Genomic DNA, 23,078 nt, shown 5'->3' on the forward strand with positions numbered 1-23,078 from the left:
GAGTGGGAGGGAGAGAGAGAGGGCTTGAAAGTAAAGAAAAAGGGAGGGAGAAAGCATAGGTATCTTAATTTTTCAATATTGGTAAAGAAAGAAAGAAAGAAAGAAATTCAGAAAAGAAGATATAGATAGAGAGAATGAGAGAGAGTGAGAGAGAGTGAGAGAGAGAGAGAGTGAGTGAGGCAGTGGGAGGGAGAGAGCTTGGAAGTAAAGAAAAAGGGAGGAAGAAAGCATAGGTACATTAATTTTTCAATAGAGGTAAAGAAAGAAAGAATGTGAGAAAAGAAGATATAGAAAGAGAGAAAGAGAGAGGAAGAAGTAGTAGAAAAGCCATTCCTACGAATCCTTAATTTTATTTCTATTATAAATTACATTTTTACTACAAATCCTAGGTTTTGTATTTTCGATTGTTCGTTGAAATATCCGGCAAGGAGAATATTTATGTACTCCACCACCCTCTTTCTTCACTTTTTAACGCCTATGCATTTCGCGTAATGTACCCGTTTTTGATCGGATAAAACGGTATTTTAAATGTTATTTTGGTAGTAGGTAGGCCTTTTTTAAATTCCGGATGGAAAATCATCAAAAACCATCTATATGATATTGAATTATCAAGTATAAATTATTCAATTATTACAATTATAATTGAAGGATTTCATTATTAAATAAAAAGCATTTACAAAACTGAGTTATCAAAAGGTATAAGGGGCTTAGAACTCTAAATATATATATATGCAATTATCAACTAAGACTAAGGGATTAAATTGTCAACTATTACCTTTATTCTTAATAATAATTTGCACCTTTTGATCACAACTCTACCTTAAATGGTTGGCTCGTTCAAACCCGAGTGAAAGATTGTGCAATAAGCGGTTCTATTATAAATATTTCTGGGAACACTCGATTTCATTAATGTGATGCAACTAGGTAGACATATCATTTATTATTTCTGTCACTGTTGATCTACTTTCGCCGATGATGAACATTGTGTATAAAGCCACAGGTTTCAATTTTTCAGTCGTTGTACGCCCTTTGTATTCATAACGAAGACAAACCGTTTATGATAATGATTGATGTTTTACTTTATTTTCGTGGCGTAACAGTTTACTCAGGAATGAAGTCGCCGGTGTCTCGGTCGAGATTCGTGTTCGTCTGGGACCCTTTTTACAAAACTGGACCAATCGGTGTAACCATGTGATTTGTGTCAGGGGAAGAAGCTTGGTTTACGTCCATACGGCTGTTGAACGTACGAGAATGTTTTAGTTTGGGAGGAAAGTCGGGGGCGGGGATCCCATCTCGGTTGAGAAATAAATGATTCTAAAATTAAACCGGAGTGAGAGGCGAAAGGAGAGAGAAAGAGCTATCGTTAGCGGTGTATATATAAAAGATGGGCCCTTCTTACTTTTCACTACTTCACCTCGTCGAAAGATTTGGTTAAATCTGATCTTTCTTCTACCAAGAATTCATTGATCTTCAACATTGATCAACCACTCTAAACAAAACTGTTTTGTAATATTATTTCACTATCAATAAAATAAAATCATAAACCACTAAATTATGATAATAAAGTCAACTTATTCACAAAACACATAAATTTTAATTGTAGGCCAATTTGAACCAATTTTTTCCCCTCTAAATCAATGTTTATATACAAAAATTAGATTTTCTCCAAATCAATTATTATTAACTTGGCCAGAGTGTCGAACAGTTGAGACTTGCTATTGAATGTTTTTTAATCAGTCTGAAGAATAATTTTAGACGATCGCCTCTGAAGATGGCGATTTGCCGAAACTCAGGCCGAAAAATAGCGAGATTAGACGGACCAAGTTGACCACGGTCGGTCAACTTGTAACTCTTTTAGCGCTATTCTGATTCAATAAACGATAAAATTAATAGAAGAATCGTCCTCTGTAGATTTATTTCAAAATTTACTATGATATTGGAATATTAGTTTATTGTCACAGGTTTCAGCAGCTGTTGATTGTTTATTTCTATAATAAATAATAAGGTACATAAATTAAACAAATGGAAAATTAACTAAATTTATACATGTTAATTTCATTATGTTACTTTTAATTATATTTTTCAGACTGTTTGTCACCAGACTACTATATCTTTCAATGTCTATAAATAAGACCCTAGTTGGGACATCGACCCTGAAACATCGATCTTACAATCGATGAGATGTCGGAGAGAGAAAATGAATGGATGAAGCTTTTTTTAATATTTTTAATTTTCAGAGAGAGAGAGAGAGAGAGAGAGAGAGAGAGAGAGAGATTAGTTTCCAATGCATATCAGTTTGAAGCAGTCGGCAATCCTCATTGGATTTAATTGTTCTTAATATTTTTAAATCGTCGACAAAAGGAGAGGAATGGAACTACATATAACAGAAGGAAGATCGTTAATAAAAATATTAAACAATAATGGGCAGAGATGAGCACCTTGTAGAAGACCAGAAGATCTTATTGGCTTAGATTGATATGCTCCAATTTTTACTTTGAGACGATGTGACAAATAATTTGAAGTCCAAGATATCATTGATACTCCTAAAGTTTTGAAATTATTATTTTATGGGCAACTCTGTCGAATATCTTTGAGAAATCTGTGAAAAATTGATATCAACTTCTTTCCATTTTTCTATTACCTTGGATATTATATCTGTCATTTCTAGAAAATTAGGGAGGAGCGGACTTTAATCAATTACGCTGAGATGTGAAAACATAGGGGATATACATTGCATTATAATTGATTCAAATAATTTAGAGGTGTGTGCGCTAAAATGTATATTGGGCGGTAGATTTTTTACATTTTTCCTCTCTCCATGTTTATACAATGAGATAATAAACCACATTTTCCATAGCTCCTGGGAAAAATTACGAAGTTGTTGCAGATTAGGGGGCGAGTACAAATCTAAATCTATATTGATTTCGAAGTAAGGGTGGAATTCCGTCAGGTCCAAGTCATTTATCAATCTTAATTAGAACTTAAGTGAGAGACAACCGCTTCAGTAAGTCAATTTTGAATGTTCTTATTGATAGAGTTGTTAAAAAAATTATTAAAACCTATTTCAATTAATTATTCTTTTTATGTAATGTCTTGGTTGAGATAAAAAAGTGAGTGTCACGAGTGGGATTCGAACCCACGACCTTCGGCTTAGTACGCCGCTACCCTACCACTTAAACTATCGTGACTTCGATCCTCTCGGACAAGAACTCCCCATCTCAACGTACAACAGTTCGAATTTTCCCACTTTTTGCCATTTCTAAATGTCGTGTAATCAGGATTCGATTCTCAGCGACTTATGAAGTGGCCACGGGGAGCTGTTAGTAAAGTGAAACTTCTTTTACTTATTAAATATTAATACATTTATGTTTTAGTGGTCAATTGACCATGTAACTTCTTTCAGTTAATTATTCTTTTTATATAAGGTCTTGGTTGAGATAAAAACATAGAAAATACCAAAAAGAGGAAAATTCGAACGGTTGTCGGTTGAGATGGAGAGTTGGTATCCGAGAGGATCGAAGTCAGGATAGCTCAAGTGGTAGAGCAGCGGCTTATTTAGCCGAATATCGAGAGTTCGAATCCCACTCGTGGCACTGACGTTTTTGTCTCAACTAAAAACCTTAATTAATTGAATGATATTAATTGGTCAAGAGGACGACGAAAACTAGAGAATTCAATAAATAAAACTTAGTTCAGTGCCACCAGAACGAGGTTTATGTTTGGACTCTTTCTTGAGGTATTAACATTTTTGTCATTTTAGTCTAAAATCAGATTTTTTAAAAATAAAATCGTAATTTCTCAACTTAGCAACATTAAAATTCAAATCTGACCTTTATTTCGCAAACTAGATTCAATATTTAGATTAAATTTTAGAAATTAGAAAATTTTAGATTAAAAAAATTAATAAAATGAATTTATACGATGGTAGAAAATTTTAGAATAAAAAAATTAATTTATACAATGCTAGAAAATTTTAGATTTAGCATTGCATAAATTCAGTTTTTTTATCTAAAATTTTCTAGCATTGTATAAATTTTTTTTTAATGTAAAATTTTCTAGCATTGTATAAATTCATTTTATTTACGTATGTATTTTTTTAAATCTAAAATTTCTAGCATTGTATTAATTCATTTTTTCACATCCTACATGTACTTGCAAAATTTAAATAATCTTTATAATCCCAGGCCCTGAAGATGATCTCAATAAAGATCGAAACATTGGCACGATAAAGAAAATGTTTTTCCAAAACCTACGTCGCACCAGACCGCATCTCACGACCTCCATATAATCATCAACAATAGTATCAATGGCATTGGTGACTGATACCACTTACGTGCTGGTGAAGACAAAGTCCAGAATAACATTAGCCTTATTCCGTTGAACGTTAACTTGGTGAAGTTTATGAAAAGAACATATATCAGACGGTATATCTGTTAAAGAACTAGATGGTTAATGAGGTGGCCTATAGACTAAAATGTAGAGTCTCAGTAGATTGAAGTCACCACAAAGAATCACCTGAAGATACTCGTTAGACAAAAGGACCAACTAAAGAAGACCATCAACCAACAGAAACACTTACCCTAGGCGCAATACATACACTAATTATTGGGGTTATACCACCATGCATATTTCCCGATATATTAATTGCGAGTTGGTGTATGATGTTAACTGATGGGTTGTAAACTGTTTTGTGCAGGTGATAGAACTTCTTTTCCCCCTTTAAAATGACTAGTGTTCGCACTTCTATCACAGCTATATACAGTGTCGTTTTTAACATTCGCCAGCATTTATTAAAAAACACTAATTCAATTTGTAATAAAATCGAATAATTTATTTGTATATTGTATTGTATTTGAGGTTTCTCTTTTTATAATTTTTTTCTTATCAAAACACTACTTTTGAAAACTATCTAAGTGAGTGTTAACCCTTTATGAAATGAAAGGGTTACCAATGGGTTCTATATTATCCGCACTTAATACGAAATATTCATGGATAATTTTGAAAAAAATCTTTTCAAAATCAAACAACAAATTAATTAAATCTGTTCTTTTTTTGGAAACGCTATGTAGAAAAGAATTAGAAACTATTAAAACCTTAATAAAAAACAATGGATATCAAGAAATATTTATTGATAGGTTGCTCGATAAAATAATAAAAAAATTAACTATAAAAGAAGCAACAATAGGACTCAACCACCCCACCATAATTGAATCATTAGGTTTCCGATGTTTGCCATTTATTGGCGAACTATCAGAAAAAGTTACTAAAATTTTTAAACAAGAAAATAGCTTTTATAAGTACGTGTTCACTTAGAAACATCCTTTCAAAACCTAAAGACAAGGTAGACAACTTGGCAAAAAGCGGGGTTTACCCAAAGCGGTAGAAAAATAAAAACGAGAGTTCAAGAACACCAAATCGACCAAATTTTAGGAATTTAAGGACCATCTAAAAGAAACAATATACAATTTAAATTTAAATACAATACTGTTACATAGTGTCAACAAAGGGAGGGAGCTAGATTGGTATAAGAAAATTGAAATTAAAAAATGTAAAATTGAACATGAAGATAAATGCATTAATAATTTCGTGGATTTTGATCTACCTCCTATTTTAAATATGTACATAAATAATATTAGACGTGCAAAATAATCTTATTAATTAATTATGATTATTGTTATTTCATTTTATTTATTTATTTTTACGAGGGTTCGCAACAGCAGAGGTTATATCAACCCTCGGGGTGCCGGTGTTTTTTAAAAAATTCGGGTTCGAATCCAGCGGCCCTGCATTCGAACCCGGGACCTTTACCTTACAATGATGAGCGCCGTGTCAACGCCAAACCGTTGCGTCCACCGACGCCCCTACTAATCTATTATTAAGGTATCATTTTAATTTTTAGTTTGTTTTACCACTTTTTGTTAGCCAATGTTTTTCAGTTTGTTTGGCCAATGTTTTTTAGCCAATTATCTGCAGATCTTCTTTGTGGAACCCCTTGAACTTACAGCAAAGAGACATTTATTCGGTTTACCGCTAAGACCTCGCGGTACGCATGTTCCGATACTACTGATTAGATATTGACTGATATTGACTAATATCGATACTTTTTTTCGATACCGAGTATTTAGGTCGTATCGATAGTAACTTATTTATGCGTTGAAAAATTGGGCATTCAGCTAATTTTTAAGAACAGCAATCCGGTTTTAATTTCAATACTACTGGAAATCGGTATCAAGTACTTATATTTCAACAGATGTGTTACTCATCTTGTGAAACAAATTTATTTTATTTTTTATTGCGAGCCTAAAAGATAACCTTTTTTAATTTACAATTATTCTACTTTAACAATTTAAAAATCAATTATATTTTTAGAAAATAAACACCAAATTTTAAAAGGTAGGCGTATTAAAAGGGGTGGGTAAAAATATTGAGATTGATATAATATTGGTATCGATACTATTTTTTAGATAATAGTATCGTTTCAGATATCGATACCTAACCTTTAAAAACTGAAATGATATTAGTATCGATACATAGGCGGTATCGGAACATCCCTACCTCGAGGTATAATGTCTGGGTGGCCGGGAACGAACATGCTCCGAACATGTCATCCTTCATCAAAAACAACACTAAGCACTTTATTCTCGAACTGGGTTTCTAACTAATTTATCTCATTGTCAGCCTATAACGGTGATATCTTGCCGAGGCGGAAGGGGCAATAAGTTTTCCGGGATATTTTCGTTTGCTTTAAATGTAATAACCTCCTGGAATAGATTGTGACAAGGGATTCTTCGGATTCCGACCCTACACCATTACTAATGCCGGTTTTATATATAGGTCCGGATCTCGAATTATGATTAGTAGATGAACGAGAAAAAAAACTAATTAGGAACATGGTTGGAATCAAGATCAGCACTTTTAATTACATAATCATCTATTTCATATAACTACTTCCTAAAATTCTATAACAAAAACTTAAAGGTTAGAATATTCACTAATCAGGGTTAATTTAATTGCAAAAAGAACAATCAATAACAAAATACAATCATTCCTGATTACTAAGTACGTTCATGTTATGAAGTTTCATGTAGCTTCGACCTACAAAAGTATATATTAAGAGTATATTATGATAAATAAATTAAAAAATGAAGATTTCACTTTATAAAGTAGAAAGGTCATCAAAATTCGATGGTTTTATTGAATTTTTGGTAAGTTAGGAAAAATAATGTGTAGGGACTTTTACATGTTTTTGCCTGAAAGTGGATTTCTCTTAAACCATTAAAATCAAAAATATAGCACATGAATCAAGATTTAACTATTACACAAAAGACCCAAATTTCATGTTAACTAGTTTAGAAAAGTATATAAGATAAACTTTATGAGAAAATTTGAAACATTAAGAAAAATTACATAAAGCATATGGAGAAAAGAATACAAGAACATAGAAAATAAGAACAAAAAAGCATTTCAGAAAGTGCAGTTTTTAAGGATTTTTCGATCATAATTCTTTGTAGCTAAGATGTTTTCATTTAAAACACTGAAAAAACAGATTTCCAATCAAATTTGACCCTAATATTAAACTTTTTGTTTTTTTGAAAACTACCGTGCGTCTCTTCTATGCAATTGATCCAGTGCTCATTCTCAAAAAAACAAATCTTCAGAAATATTCCGAGTTTCATTCTACCCCATTCACTAAAATCAGTCGACAAGAGGTAAATAATTTCTTTATTTAAAAAACGTAAATTATGAGGAGAAAAGAACAAGAACGTAGCAAATAAGAACAACCAGCATTTTAGAAACCGTATCTCTTTTGTTTCTACTATAGAAATCTTTTTAGATAAGATTTATTCGTTTGAAACTCTGCAAAAACAGAGTTATGATCAAATTTGAACTAAATAATAAATCTGTGGTTTTTGCAAACTGCCTTGCCGTAATGGTCTGCTCAATCTGCTTCCCCCTTCCTTAAAACAAAAATCAGTATTCATCCAAACATAATCATCAACGTTAATCACCGTCAACGTCATTTAAACAATCTTTTTGTTCATATTTAGCAGGCGGTTTGTTTATATTGATTGAACATGTGAATCATTGATGATTATCGTACTATCTCCCAGTACGTGCTTGAAACTGGCTTGAAACGGTTTCTATTGAAAAAATAGAAGTGATTAATATAAATTATAAACGATAAAACACAGCAAAATGAAACTAATTAGCAAAAGAGCAAGAAAAATGGATGCTCCAATCATCGGTTATTGAAAAAACAAAAAACAAAGATATATAATATTTTATATAAATGGAAAAACATACGTATTTTACTTGAAATGTACCACTTTTTGTATTTCATATAAAAGACAAATACACAGGTTGATAAAAGATTGATGGTTTAAAAGATCCTAAGGCGATTGTGGCATACTGCCAATGTACATAATTCATTATCTTTCATCAGGATGTGTCTACAAAATCGCAAGTATACAATGTAACACCAGATTTAGAAAAAAGAAAAAGAAAGAGAGAGAGTACATCAACGTTGTTTAGCATAGGAAAATCCTCTCCCTTGCAAATGCGTGTTCTAATTGTTTGAAATCTGCAGTAAAAATAGAATTAGAGGCGGTAGAAACCTGTTCGAATTAAGGCAAGTGTTGGGTTTGAAGAGCGATATAAACAAACAGAGAACAAAGTTAACTGGGAGCTACATCACTAATCACGAACCTCGTAGGAAACTATCGTAAGGATTCGTGCAGAAGATTGTTCCCTAATCCGTTAATCATAACACTACCTTCCATAACCGTTCATTAAGAGCTTATTCAGTTCTATATATAATGCTTGGATTTAGCGTGACTCCTTTGCCCGTTGATCCATCCGGTCCGAAATCGCCGGATTGGTTTATTTTCGTCGTTGTTATTGAAACCATAAATATTGGAAATGCTACAAGTTGAGCAGTGAAACAACAAGGTGGGAATCATGAATCATATGCTCGAATTAATCTGATGATTGGCTCACGGCGACCGACACCAGAATAACTTTTGGTACATGTCAAGCAGACATGTCTTTCTTTGACAACGCTTTTAAAAATGTGGTCCCATTTATGGCCTGTTTATAGTCACATTATAGCGTCTCAAGTCAGCATTTCTGTTTATTTCTTTCTTAGTCTGTTTAGGGAAAAAAGAGAGGGAGAGAGAAAGAGGAAGAAATAGAGAGACAGACAAGAGAATCAGAAAAAAAGATGTGATAAGTGAATAGTCGAGTAGTAAGAGTATTTATAATGCTAGATTCATAGGTAATCCAAGAAAAAAAAATCATAGGGAGGCTGGAAGTACGTGATAGAGCAACATATATAGAAAAAGGAAGGAACTAGAAAGGGGGAGAGAAGGAGGGAAAAGAGAGAGAGAGAGAAAGAGAGAGAGAGAGAGGGACAAAACAGTAAAAGATAGGAGAAAGGTAAATAAATAGTGATAAATAGATAGGTACAATGATAAGTAGAGATGTACTGATAGACAGATAGAGATATATGAGATTGGAAGAGGGAGAGTAGGTAGGTAGGTAGAGAGAGAGAGAGAGAGAGAGAGAGAGAGAGAGAGAGAGAGAGAGATACAAGCGCATTATATAGCATACATTAGAGAAGGAGTGAAAGAGGAAAAATAGAGACGACAGAAAATATAAATTAAATATATATATATATAGGTAGGTAGGTAGGTAGATAGATATAGAAAGAAAGCGAGAGAGAGCAAGAGAGAGAGAGCAAGAGAGAGAGAGAGAGAGAGAGAGAGAGAGAGAGAGAGAGAGAGAGAGAGAGAGAGAGAGAGAGGAGTGGGAGAGGAGATAAAAAGGAAAAATAGACAAAGATAAAGTGAAAGATAGGAGAAAAATAAATAAATAGTGATAAATGGAGAGGTAGATCGATCAATCGATAGGTAGAGATAAATGGATAGATAGATAGACAGATAGATAGATAATAGAGAGAGAAAGAAAACGAGAGATAGAGGGAGGAGAGGGAGAGAAAAAGAGAGAGTGAGAGAGAGCGAATGAAAAGATATTATTATGCAAAAGGTTGAGAAAGAAAGAGGCAATTATAATGAAGGAGAAAATGAAGAATATAGCGTGAGTCCAAGACACATACACCGCATGGATGCGTCAACGATGCAAGTGAGTTTTGGATAACAGAAATGAGTTGTTTTGTATCGTAAATAGTCGTCATCATTAGTCTTAAGAAGTATCGTAATGATTTATTTTTATACCATTCGTTCCCCAATCTTATCTCGTTTGACTTTGAAAAACGTAATACACCATTTTTGACCGTAACCCACCAAGACCAAAAATTATTTACGGAACAAGTCCACCAATTGCGTAATAAAGCCAGAAGGGATTGTGCAAGATTTAATTGGATGTCCCTTCTGTTGCGAACTATTGTTCCTATGTGACTAATAGCGCATTAAATCACAAGATATGATCTTTCCTTGTACAGGGGTGGTTCCCCGAATCATATATGTCATATCGGCGGAGGGCAGGGTCTTATTTGGCACAAACGCCTTCCTTCCCACGCTACTTCTCTACCTGTCTCGTAACACAATTAACCGATAAATGAATCCCTATTTCCTTCTTTGGCAAGAACTGACACCTTTGAACAGTTTAGCTAGTTACCGAAACGTGCAAGGGCTTTTAGGAAGCAAGAAAACAAATAATCCACGATACTAACTTCCCTCAGAAGAAAAAAATGAGTATTATGTCTTTTTTTTGTAAAAGTAGAATTGTTGGTTATCTATAAATGCTGATCGATCACCAACGACTGACAAACCCAGCTAATCGTTTTCACACATTTTGATACCGCGATGACGCATTTTTAAATAATTTTATTTCGTAGAATCCAAGAAAATAATCTCCGTTTATTATTATAACGATATATATGGTTGTGATATTTATGAATGAAATTTCTTATCAATTAAAAAATATAAATCGTTAAAAAATGACAATTGTAATTTTTATCTCCACAAGTACAGTCAGACCGCAGTTAGCTTTCTTTTGTTTTAATTGGCTTTATTTTTATTTTCATTTTATTTATTTATTTTTTAATGTGACTATCTAATGATGTTAACGATCAAGTTGGTCAAATATGTTTAATTTGTGTGTTCAGTCTAAACATACAAATAGTTTATTTTGGGTATGTATCATTTATTATTCGTGACCACCCTATATAAATGTAACCGTTAAATTAACCTAAAAAGGGAAAAATAACTTTTACTATCAGGCATTACAAAGAGAAAATAAACAGACCAGAAACTAGTAAATATGTATATACATTTATAAAATGTATTTTTTTAAACTGTGATATGATGTATTTTCTGGTCTTTATATATATATATATATATATTTTTTTTTTTTTAGATCTAAAATTGTCTCAATTGAGGTGAAACAAAAGTTATTGTATTAAAAGAAAAAAATAAGATGATAAATAAAGCGAGAAAGAGGAGAGAGAGAGAAAGAGGAGTGAGAGAGGGAGAGAAAAAGGAAAAATAGACAGAGAGAGAAAGAGGAGTGAGAGAGGGATAGAAAAAAGGAAAAATAGACAAACAGGAAAAAAGTGAAAGATAGGAGAAAAATAAATAAATAGTGATAAATAGATAGGTAGATCGATCAATTGATAGGTAGAGATAGATAGACAGATAGAGAGTAGAGAGAGAAAGAAAACGAGAGATAGAGGGAGGAGGGAGGGAGGGAGGGATGGAAGGAGGGAGGGAGTGAGGGAGGGAGAGAGAGAGAGAGAGTGAGAGAGAGAGAGAGAAAACGATAGATAGAGGGAGGAGGGAGGGAGGGAGAGAGAGAGAGAGAGAGAGAGAGAGAGAGAGAGAGAGAGAGAGAGAGAGAGGAGAAAGATAATTGGTTTTTTAAAATTTCATGATTAAATTAGCATAGAAACCAGATAGAACAGAAACAAAAGGATAAATACTGACAAGAATAAGATTGAGAAGGTTTTGTGTACCAGTTGGAGTCAATATTGATTCAACACAATCGAGTCTCTTGTTGACTACATATGTTCAGAGATTTTACAATCGTATTTTTTTTTCTTGTATGCTACTATACATGTTGCCAATTAGTTTATTTGTTATCAATTATCAGTTTATATCATAAATAGTATCACTTAGAATTATAGAAATCATCTTTTCACTTGAATGATGTATGCGAGCTATATTTTTTTTTCGTCTTAACGGAGGTGAAACAAACGGTAATCCTACTGACTATTTTGAACCCCTTTTGTTTTCAAATAGGCGTCCAATTAAAACAAAGACGAACGCATTGCACCATTATAAACAATTATCTATCTTTTTTTAACTTTTGTTTGCTGTTTGATTATTATTCAAAAAAGTATTGTAAATGATTAAGTTTTTGCATTTTAGTAATATAATTGTCCCACATTGTAATTTATAGAGATAAAGGTTGACCTATATAAGTAACACCTACCAACGCACCATTTGTTTTTATTTTACGTTTTGTTGCTTGTTTTATTGACACGTATGTTCTCCAAAATTATAAACTTACAACAAAAAGAAGCATATATATATATATACAGGGTGAGTCATTTTTTGACGCACCATAGGAAAATCAACGGTGGTGCGTCTAATTATGACTCGGCAATTTTATTTTGTTAGACTCGTACCAAAAAATAGGCGAGTCACTTTTCGACGCACCATTCGTTACAAATTAGTTTTAGTAGGTTGGAAGGAAAATAAGCAAAACCAATATTATTAAACCATTATTCAAACACAATGTAAAAATTACAAAAAATTCTTCACAAATTAATTTGATTAAGGTTTAAGAGTACTTTTTTGGTAAAGTAAAAAAATTAAATAAATGTAACAATATCCTTTTTTCTGGTAAAGTAGAAAAATTAAATAAATGTAACAATCTCTTTTTTCTGGTAACAATATCCTTTTTTCTGGTAAAGTAGAAAAATTAAATAAATGTAACAATCTCCTTTTTTCTGGTAAAGTAAAAAAATTAAATAAATGTAACAATATCCTTTTTTCTGGTAAAGTAGAAAAATTAAATACATGTAACAATATCCTTTTTCTGGTAAAGTAAAAAAATTAAATAAATATAACAATCTCCTGTGTTAGCAAACCAAAAATTGTCAAAATCATTATAATAATTGGTTGACCAGACCTCCATTTGCTGCAACACAGTAGCCTAGTCAATTACACACCAACAATTATTTAACGTCCAATCATCGTTTTACGATAGACTTTTTTTAAACTTTTTTTACTTTACCTGAAAAAAATACTCTAAAAACCTTAATCAAATTAATTTGTTAATATTTTTTTTTTTAATTTTTACATTGTGTTTGAATAATGTTTTAATAATATTCGTTTTGTTTATGTTCCTTCCAACCTACTAAAACTAATTTGTAATGAATGGTGTGTCGAAAAGTGACTCGCCTATTTTTTGGTACGAGACTAACAAAATAAAATGTGCCGAGTCGTAATTAGACGCACAAACGTTGATTTTCCTATGGTGCACCGAANTATATATATGTTGTTTTAGTAAATTTGTAAATTGTTAGTTAAAAACAAAACATTTTTTTTTAATAGCCTTCTCATCCATATCTGATAATTGTAAAATACATTGTAAAGACCAAAGGAGTGTAAATCATAATACATGTATAACGTAAACTGTACAACTCACGTTAAGTGTAAGAAAGATGGGAGAGATATAAATTTGTGTGATTAAATAAACCCATCAACCAATCAATCAATCTTACCCTTTCCATCTCCCTCTCTCTCACTCTTTCCATATCTCCTTCTCACTTAGAGTGTCTACGTTCCTTTCTCTCTTCGTTTTCTCTTTTTGTAACGTTAACGTTATTGTGAGATAGTCGTTGGCGTCCTAAATCTGCATTTTTAAATAAAACTACATTCATTCATACATTCTCTCTCTCTCTCTCTCTCTCTCTCTCTCTCTCTCTTTCTCTCTTTCTCTGAACTTCTCTCTCCTTCACTTTCTCTTTCTTTTCTTCACCATCACCCTCTTACGCTCAGCCCTTCACTCCTTCTCGCTCTCCTTCTTCTGTCTGATGTCTCCTAGTAAACGGTAAATTAATCCACTTTCGAAATGTCGGGGAGATTTTATTATGTATTCTTCAACATTCTGATTTTGGGACTTCATTGGCAAAATCGCTCATCATGGGTTCATTGCACCAGTGGTTGAAAGCCATAGCCGACATAATGGATTGTGGACTCGGCCTGGGGGCACTCACATGATATAAATCCGCCTATTATCAAGTAACTGCCCTAATTTCGTTAGGTTTCTTCTTTGAAAATTGTTTAACATGTGATACCTAGTGCGGTTAATGACTTAATAGCACCTCGGGGGAAATAATTATCATATTTTAGATTCCTGGGGCAGCTGTCGGCCAGCACGGAAGCAGCATACCTCTTCAATCCCAATTAACATATTATTGAAAGACTTTTGGGGACGGCTTTTTAATTTTTCCCTTTACTACTGAATTCATGTGGATCGTTTCACACTAGGTTTGTTCTTAAAATTAAATTTTCACGCTAAATCCTTTTTCTTCAAGTTTATTAACAAATGTGTGGTGATTAGTGACCGTTAATCGATAATTATTCAGAAATCGTGACATGCGGTCTGATTTTATTAACAAAATTACAAACGCACCTACCTTCGGAGCTTTCTGCTAACCGAACAATTTGTGTTCTAATTGTTTTTAAGACTTAAAATACCACAAAGACTAAGAAAATTGTAGAACAAAAAGAAAGCAATTTAGGTTCAAACTTTTTTAGTTTGTTTTTCAAATATATTTTACATCTATTTTATCATTCAATTTCATGGGGGCGTTGGTGGCCGCAACGATTTAGGCGTTGACACGGCGCTCATCATTGTAAGGTAAAGGTCCCGGGTTCGAATCCAGCGGCCCTGCATTTGAACCCGACATACTTACAAATGGCCTTTTTTTCAAAAACACGGGGCACTTCTGCTGTTGCGAACCCTCGTAAAATAAATAAATCATTCAATTTTTATACAACAATGTTTGTAACATTGATTTTACAAATCGATTTTTCCATATCGATGCTTATATCTCGACCTTTTAGACCGATTTTTGCAAATTGATGTTTGTACAATCTATCTGATAGAATTTTTCCCCATTGATTTTTGTACCATTGATTTACTGATTCGATCGATATTATGATTCAATTTTTTCACATCGATGTTTTTGAACAATTTGGAAAATTGGATTTCCTTGGAAATTTCTGTCAACTGTAGTTAAAAATGTTATGCGAAACGCGCAAATCTCGTCATATTTGTCGTATAAAGAGAACTTCACTGATGTTCATAATAGATTTTTTTTACCCTGTGTGTTCTTATTGAACTTTCCTCGATATAAATTTTCTTATCAATCGCCCTTATGTTCGAAACAGATTAGTAGTGTAAAATAAATAGTAATATATTATGCAAGTAATATAATTTCATTAATAATTTTGAAGTAGTTTTTTAAGTAATTACGACTCTCTCTCTCTCTCTCTCTCTCTCTCTCTCTCTCTCTCTCTCTCTCTCTCTCTCTCTCTCTCTCTAACTAACTATCTATCTATCTATCTATCACTCACTTTCATTAAAGTTCTTATCAATCGCTCACATGACCAGAAGCGATCCCTATCTTCGTAAAAATATAGTGTTTCTCATATAATTCTCAGTAATAAATTTCAAATAGGTTATCAATTAATTGCAATACACTCGACGACGGATTTCCCCGGAATGTAAACGGTTTTAAATAAGGCTGATATCATAATTGCTTTTTACAATTGACGATCTGAATTTGTCAAAGATTAAATAAAAAAGTTCAAGTGATTCATTCATAAAACAATTCACCGATATCGAATTCTTTAATTGCTAGGCCAAGGACAAAGAAGTTACTGATATTGTGTGAATTTGGGTCAATTGATTTTTCCTGTGTTCGAAATTTTGTTTGGCGATGAAATCATAATAATTTTTTAAAAAAGTTCAAATTAATTTCCATTGAAGCAATTAAGTAAAGCTCGGCTCAATTCCATAGCTATCTTGAATATATTCAATAAAAATTTCAGTTATTTGTTAAAAAATTTAATTTAACACTACTTGTTGCTATCTTCAATTTAATTTTGTAATTCCCTTATCCCAGAACTTCCCAGATTTTTTAACAATCAAATCGTTGGGCTTTTATTGGTACTCAAGAGAGGAAAAGGTTTTCTCATTAATACTGCTTTATAGGGCCCCAAGTAAGTCCTAATCAGAATGGGGTGGGGTAGCACATCTTGCTCTCCTGGTGGAAAATTGGAACCGATGCCGTTTTTGGCCAATTGCTCACTTTTTATTCACTACAAATAACGGCTTGTTCGGTTACAAAAAGCTCCCAATATAAAGCACCAACTTCTTGGTATGTATTTTTCAGCTGTCAACGATGGGTCGTTTTTCCAGTACTACTATGGCTGAAAGAACTTTTCATCTTCAGTTACCAGGAGGGACATTTTGAACAAGCCAGAGTCAGGCGTCCCTCAGGGTGTCTGAGGTTTCCCTTCCCAACAACGACCCTCAGCGGACCCTACAGACACCTACATTCCCTTGAACAATAATTCAAAAACTGTGGTATTGTCAATTTTTTTTTGTCTGTAGGTTCCGCTGAAATAAAAGTAACAACAACTCAGACGTTTGAGACGTTTCAGACGATTCTGTTTAAACAAAACACATATTATCATGGCTCTTCCCTGGGACAATCTTATTGGAATTTGAGTAAATAATTTCAAATTGTTACGCTGAAAAATGAAACACCTCGTCACATTGCCTGGCCGTTTCAATAATCAACGCGATAGGTATTTTTTGCTGTTGTGACGAAAAATGAAACATCTCGTCACATTGCCTGGCCGTTTCAATAATCAACGCGACAGGTATTTTTTCCTTTTGCGACGAAAAATGAAACACCTCGTCACATTGCTTGGCCGTTTCAATAATCAACGCGACAGGTATTTTTTCCTTTTGCGACGAAAAATGAAACACCTCGTCACATTGCCTGGCCGTTTCAATAATCACCACAACAGGTATTTTTTGCTGTTGCGACGAAAAATGAAACACAGTATGCAAGGAGAGAGTAAATACCCAGATCGAGACGCTCAAATGGCTATATGTAATACATATACATCACCACAAACATAGATCCTGTTCACATCCACCCCCAGAATACTAGATATTCTCCGGGGCGGGATTGAACCATTCCATTCTGCCAACAGGTAGGTCCTAATAGTTAGAACTGGAACTCTATTGTACAACGCAGGCCCAGCACGTATGGAGTGTGTTGCAGGTTTAGCATTTATGAATGTTCCTTTTCAAATGAGGAAAAAAAATTTCCAAGATTTCCAACTTTACAAGAATGTGCTTTTTATCCTTTTATCGGTGGAAAAAAATATAAACAGAGGCATACCAGAAGAGATTGCTTTTCATAAACTCGTTTCCTCCAATAACTTTCATTTCTTCAAAAATTCAGTTATATTTTTCTGTTGCAATTACTGTCCTATAATTAATGATCATTCACTCAAAATCAAAAAATGCTTTAGAAAATAAAATATAATATTAAAGGCAAACTTTCTTGTTCATTCTGTTATTTGCACTTGGGTAAGTCTGTACGAATAAATTTGTGCGATGCAACGAGTTGTTATTCGAAAACATTCCAACTAGCCCAAGGTTCTTCATGATCAAGGGTTTGTTGAGTGGGCCGGTCCATTTGGATTAGTCTGATCGCTTTCTCTTCTTTTTGGGCCCGCCTATTCTCGCTGTATTTTTTTCCCCTTAAGCATTTCCGTTTTTAATTTTGATGCGTTGTTGTGATATTATGCGTTTCTATATTAAGCAATTTTTACTGGTTTTCCTTGAATTTGTAAGGGGCACATCAAGTTGAGTATTGTAGGAACATTAGAGCTTTAAGAAAACTTTTAATATGAAGAAAATCTGAGGAGGACTGACTGGATTTCTCAACATTCAGCTCTGGATTGCTCACAGACTCAAATATATGTAAGCGCCCGATTTATGTACCCTCTGCAGCGATGGTTCAAAACTACAATACCATTATCATCACATAATTCGAGAAACCTAGACCCCATGCTATTTGTAGTAAGTCCTTTCAAGATCTGAGGAAGGTACAATTAAAATTATTCAAAACAAGCTCTTCAGCAAGGGACTGAGAGTCGGCAATTTTCTTATAAAAATTATATTATTAATTAATTAATTATATCATTAATCGAATAAAATTTGGGTAAGTTTAGAAAAATCCAGGTCTTCTGACGAACAATTCAAGTAAACAGAAATTATATGTATTTTCAAATTTTTGCTAGTTTCAATACGAATCACTGGGTACCGATCAATATCAGAACATGAAAGATTACGGAAACAATATTTTATTCAAGCAATGTAATTAATGATTAATTAAATAGTCGTATTAAATAATTAGTAATTTGTGATCGAAATTTGAGGACTTTGACTAGTTTGAGGATATAAACTTGGATTCACCGCTATCAATCTTCAGTTTTGCGGCTTCGCATAAGTATTATCTTTGTAATGTCATTGAGCTTTTTTTTTTAATTTTATTGGTGGCAAAGCCGCCATTCATTTTTTTAAATTAAAGTACTTTTTGATATTTGTACTCAAACTTCTTATTTTTACTTCCTTTGCCACTATTCTTCGGACGGGGAAAGATCCTCCAACAATTAAGTTTTTAACTTTTGTGTTTTGTTGTTTTTGTCTAGTGCGTCATAAGACTAAGAGCTCGGCATCATAATTTTTTTTATTGCAAACCTAATTTAAAAAAAACTTAAATTAACCTAATTGGTTCGACCGATATCTGGGTACTCGTTATTCCTCACAGACCGTGTCCACCACTCACGCAAATAAATACATTCACACAATAGAGTGGTCACCACGATTTTTACGCAAGTAACTACCACCTATCACACTACAAATATGTATAAAACTAAAATAGCCTAGACTACGTTGGTGTGTTTGTGGGTACTCCATATCCCATAACAAACATACTTCAACGTTTACGCTAATACATGCATTCACTCAATCGTATTATTTCAACCTAGGCTAAGGGCTAAAAAGGGCTCTCTATATGCCATTGTATACATTATCTGCTTCAGGTATCGAAACAGTATTTTGTTATAACCACTACTGGGCCTTAGAAGCAAATCTGCAGGGAGGACATACGCCTCATCCTTTGCGACGCTAATTCCTCGCATTCTGCTAATATGTGCCTTATAGATACTTGTGCGCCTCATAAAGGACTTTTCCTTGGTCTTCTTTCGGTGAGATGTCCATATTGGTCTAGTTGAACCACTATTAAAGCTTAAAAATCTTGGATATAAAAAGATAAACACCTCTGACATCTTGCAAGGGAATCGAAAAAACCTTCAGGGCCAAAAATTAACTTAAACCCAAATGAAATTTCAAGTGTTAAATTCGCTCTAATAACTCCCTAAGTAGATACAAATCCATTTCAAGGCTTGATCGCTGAATTTTGACAATTTAAAATATCGTGTCATTCCCGACAATTTTAGATAATGTGACCTTTAAATTTTTTTTTTTAAAGTTTGTACCCCTTTGCGATGGAACCTCATTATGTATTATTGTTTAGGTAAATTCAAAAAGCTTTTAGTTCCAGAAGATTTTCTTTATTTACGGAAGACGCATTTCGCTTACCTTGTGAGCGTAATCAGTCTTCGTTAAAACAAAACAAAATAAAAAACAAACTGCTCTTTTCAAACTGTCAACATTGAAACTGAAAAAAAATCTGTTTTGTTTTAACGAAGGCTGATGATGCTCACAAGGTGAGTGAAAGACGTCTTCCACAAATAAAGAAAATCTGATGAAACTAAGAGCTTTTTGAATTTACCTAAACAATAATGTATAACTTAAAAAATATATTATCATAAATAATAAATATGTAATAAATAATATAAATATATTGAAATATATATATAATATTGTCGTTATTTTGTCTTCAATACGATCTTTTATAATCAACAATAAAATAATATGACAAGAATGAAATTAGTTTCAATTTAGTTTTGTTTATTTTAAAATTGTTCTTTTCTCCATACTGACTTTATTTTTTTTTAATATTATTTTATAGTTCATATTTTACACAAAAAAAGTAAAACAATACGCTTTCTAACTGGAAACTAGCCGAATAAACGCAAAAAAAATAGATTTTAAAGAAATATTTTAGACAGGACTACTATAGTTTTAGTTTTCATGTCGATGTATTTTTGAAATAATTATTAATTTTTAAAAATTTGTTCAGTAAGCGAGGGGGTTGTGCGTCGGAGAGGGAGGCCGCCCGCGCCACCGTGGTTTGTGGTATATCTTAAGACACGGGCAGCGTAAGTCCAGTGGACGACGGGCGAAGGGTAGCGAGGGAAAAGCTGTCGGACTTGATTCATGTAGCATAGGACGATAAATTTAAGTAAGTGTAAGTTGATGTGCGGTCGGGTGGGGGCTGAAATCGGCCAGTGGTGGTTGGTCGGGCGGTGGGAGTTCGGGTAGGGGTAGAAGCGGTAGCAGTGCCCCACCACACGGGCCGCAGCTACCCAGTTGTGAAGTGGGACCGCTAGGTAGCGCCTCACACTCTAGAGTGCGAAAAACAAAAGATCAGTTTGTCTTCAGGAAGGGGAGGATAGCGAGCTGTAGTAGTGATGAGGAGGCTCTAGTCGTGTATGTGATGAGCAGTGAGTGTTGAGTGTTGTGCGAGCACCCTTTCCTGACATGTCTTGTCGTGACGGCCCCTGGCCTGATCCTCCGTCGGAACTGCCGCCGAGTCCACCCCCTTTCCAACACCCGGACTAACTTTCACAACCCCTTTTTGAGCGCGGGATCGACTCTACCCTCGGATAAAATCTCAGCAGGGAGAATCGGGCTTTTTTCTCTCTATCTCTTTTTCTCTTCCCTCCTCGTCTGTCGTCTTGCCTTTTCCAGAAATAGAGCGGCCACCGTCGGTACCGCCGTTCGAAGACGCGAGTAAAGAGTCCTCGCGTTCGTCCTCTCGCTAAAAATAGCCGGAAACGCTTTTCTGGAAAGTAAAAGGAAAAAAGAGAACAGACGACCTCCCCCGTTCTCCGGCCGGTAAAAATAGACTATCGTCGGACGATTGTTTGCCCGAGAGATGCGCTTATCCGGCGCTCAATCCCTTTCGCCCGGATAGGAGAGTATTTGTCGGTGGATCCGAGTCGTTTGGGATTTGTCGTTATGGTCTCCCTTGGCGGGTGTCTGCTGGCAGCCTTGCTGACTCGATCCGGCTGAGTGATATGAGGGTCTGTATAGGGAGAGTCGCGTGGAGGCCGGTGTTTCTCCTCACGCTCGCGTCTTCCTTCTTAGCCGCATTCGGCGGCGTTACCCCGTCTAGGACCGTCCGGACCGCGGGGTTCTCCCGGCTCGCCTCCGGGAGCGGTTTCCGTTCCGGCTCGTCCCTTTCCCCGTGCGCCCACGTCGGCGACGCGACCAACGCCGTGTCCGCCCGGGCCGTCATGGCCGGGACCGTCTTCGAAGGGAAGGCCAGGTCCAGAAACGTCGCCCGGGAGCCCGGAGGCCTCTACGGGGTCACCTTCGTCGTCCAGAGGATACACAAGGACAAAAGCAGTTCTCCTCTCAAACGAGGCTCACCCGTCAGACTCCTGTTCCGTGACAGGAAAGGCCTCGACACGCAGGGCCCCTGTCGCCAGTCCTACAACTTCACCAGGAGGCCCGGTGATGTGGTCAGAACTAATATCAAGAGAGGCGGCAAGTACATTGTGTTCGTGAACGGTGTCGGACCTCATAACTTTACTACACTCGGTGAACCAGTGTTCAGGAGCCGTAAAAACCTTCAGGCCGTGAAAGATGTCCTCTGCAAAAATTGTCGTAAGTACAAACTTTCTTTTTCGAAATTTCTGTTTGCTTGTGATTTCTGACTGATCTAACGTTGCACAATTATTCCTTGAACATCTTTATCCTGAGTTCAATTTTTCAACTTTGTTACAAATAAACAGTAAATTTGTAACAAAATGGATATAAATTTACTGTCGTTTAAACTTTGCGGTCATGATCTTCACTTCGGGCAATTTTCTCAGAAACTCATGTTAGAAAGCATTACTTATGAGCAGATTCTGACGAAAGTTAATAAGTATAAAATAGTTCGTTCTTTTCAATAGACTGAATGAAATGAAAATTGAATATTCTTTCTCTAACAAAATTATCCAGTACATCTCTAACTGGATTTTTAAAAAAATCTCAATAATGTATTTACAATTTTAAGCGATTTTTGACTTATCCCACGTGCAAAATTACTAAGTGAACTGAGTTCTCTAACTGAGTAAAAAGGATATAATTTTCTCTCTCAGTGTATACGCGATCGTGACATTCACCTTGATCAATCTTCTGTGACACTTATTTTGTTAGAAAATTTTTTTAAAAATTTAAATCCTTCGATCCTTTCAATAGAGTTGCAAAGAAGTCAAAATTGACTATTAGTTCTTTGAAATTCGCGAAGAGAGACGCTAGACCTAGAAGAGTGATCAATGGTTATCTTCATCATAATGAGACTAAACGTTAAAATAAGCACGGGTAAAAAAGAAATTCAGTATTGGAAGTATCGACCTCTTTTTTAATCACGAGCATTGGATCAAGGTACGGTCTTGATATGTCTACAAATGGACGACATACATATATATATTTTACAGGCGACCTCAAATTTTCTGGCAGACCGACTCAGTCGGTCGGACCGCGGTCTTCAAGAAGATTGAGACCGCCTGTAAAAAACTTAAATATCTACTGTGTAGACATATTTAAGATTGTTTTGCCCTGATGATGTCCTTAAAATAAGTTGAAAGCTGGGCAGTAACAACTGAATTTGTTTTTTTCTTCGAGACCATAAAGATCCAGAATTCGTGAAATTAAAAAAAAATTGGTAAAAGTTTGAATAAGTATTTGTTACTTATATGTAAGGTTAAATAAAATTCGAAAAACAAGAAATTTTTTCACATTCCGCATTCCAATGAAATTGACGATATCATATCAATCGT

General features: G+C 34.5%; 2 protein-coding genes and 1 non-coding gene across 5 annotated transcripts in view; 1 reads left to right on the forward strand and 2 right to left on the reverse strand.

The window, feature by feature from the left end:
* Positions 1–23,078, reverse strand: part of LOC106669169 (vitamin K-dependent gamma-carboxylase) — a 120,503-nt gene that overhangs the window by 45,926 nt on the left and 51,499 nt on the right. The window lies entirely within an intron of this gene.
* Trnas-acu lies at positions 3,116–3,188 on the reverse strand. The gene has a single exon. It is a non-coding gene; the product is annotated as a tRNA-Ser (tRNA).
* The window catches only part of LOC106669170 (protein vein), a 130,839-nt gene continuing 128,338 nt past the window's right edge, over positions 20,578–23,078 (forward strand). For all 3 annotated transcript variants that reach the window (XM_014398473.2, XM_014398477.2, XM_014398472.2), the window contains exon 1: positions 20,578–21,918. In XM_014398473.2, coding sequence (XP_014253959.1) covers positions 21,327–21,918 — 592 coding nt within the window. In that variant the 5' untranslated portion in view covers positions 20,578–21,326. The remainder of the gene's footprint in view (positions 21,919–23,078) is intronic.

This window comes from Cimex lectularius, unplaced genomic scaffold, assembly GCF_000648675.2.
Source record: "Cimex lectularius strain Harlan isolate CLEC.00 unplaced genomic scaffold, Clec_2.1 scaffold77, whole genome shotgun sequence".
In the NCBI taxonomy this organism is placed as follows: Eukaryota; Metazoa; Arthropoda; class Insecta; order Hemiptera; family Cimicidae; genus Cimex; species Cimex lectularius.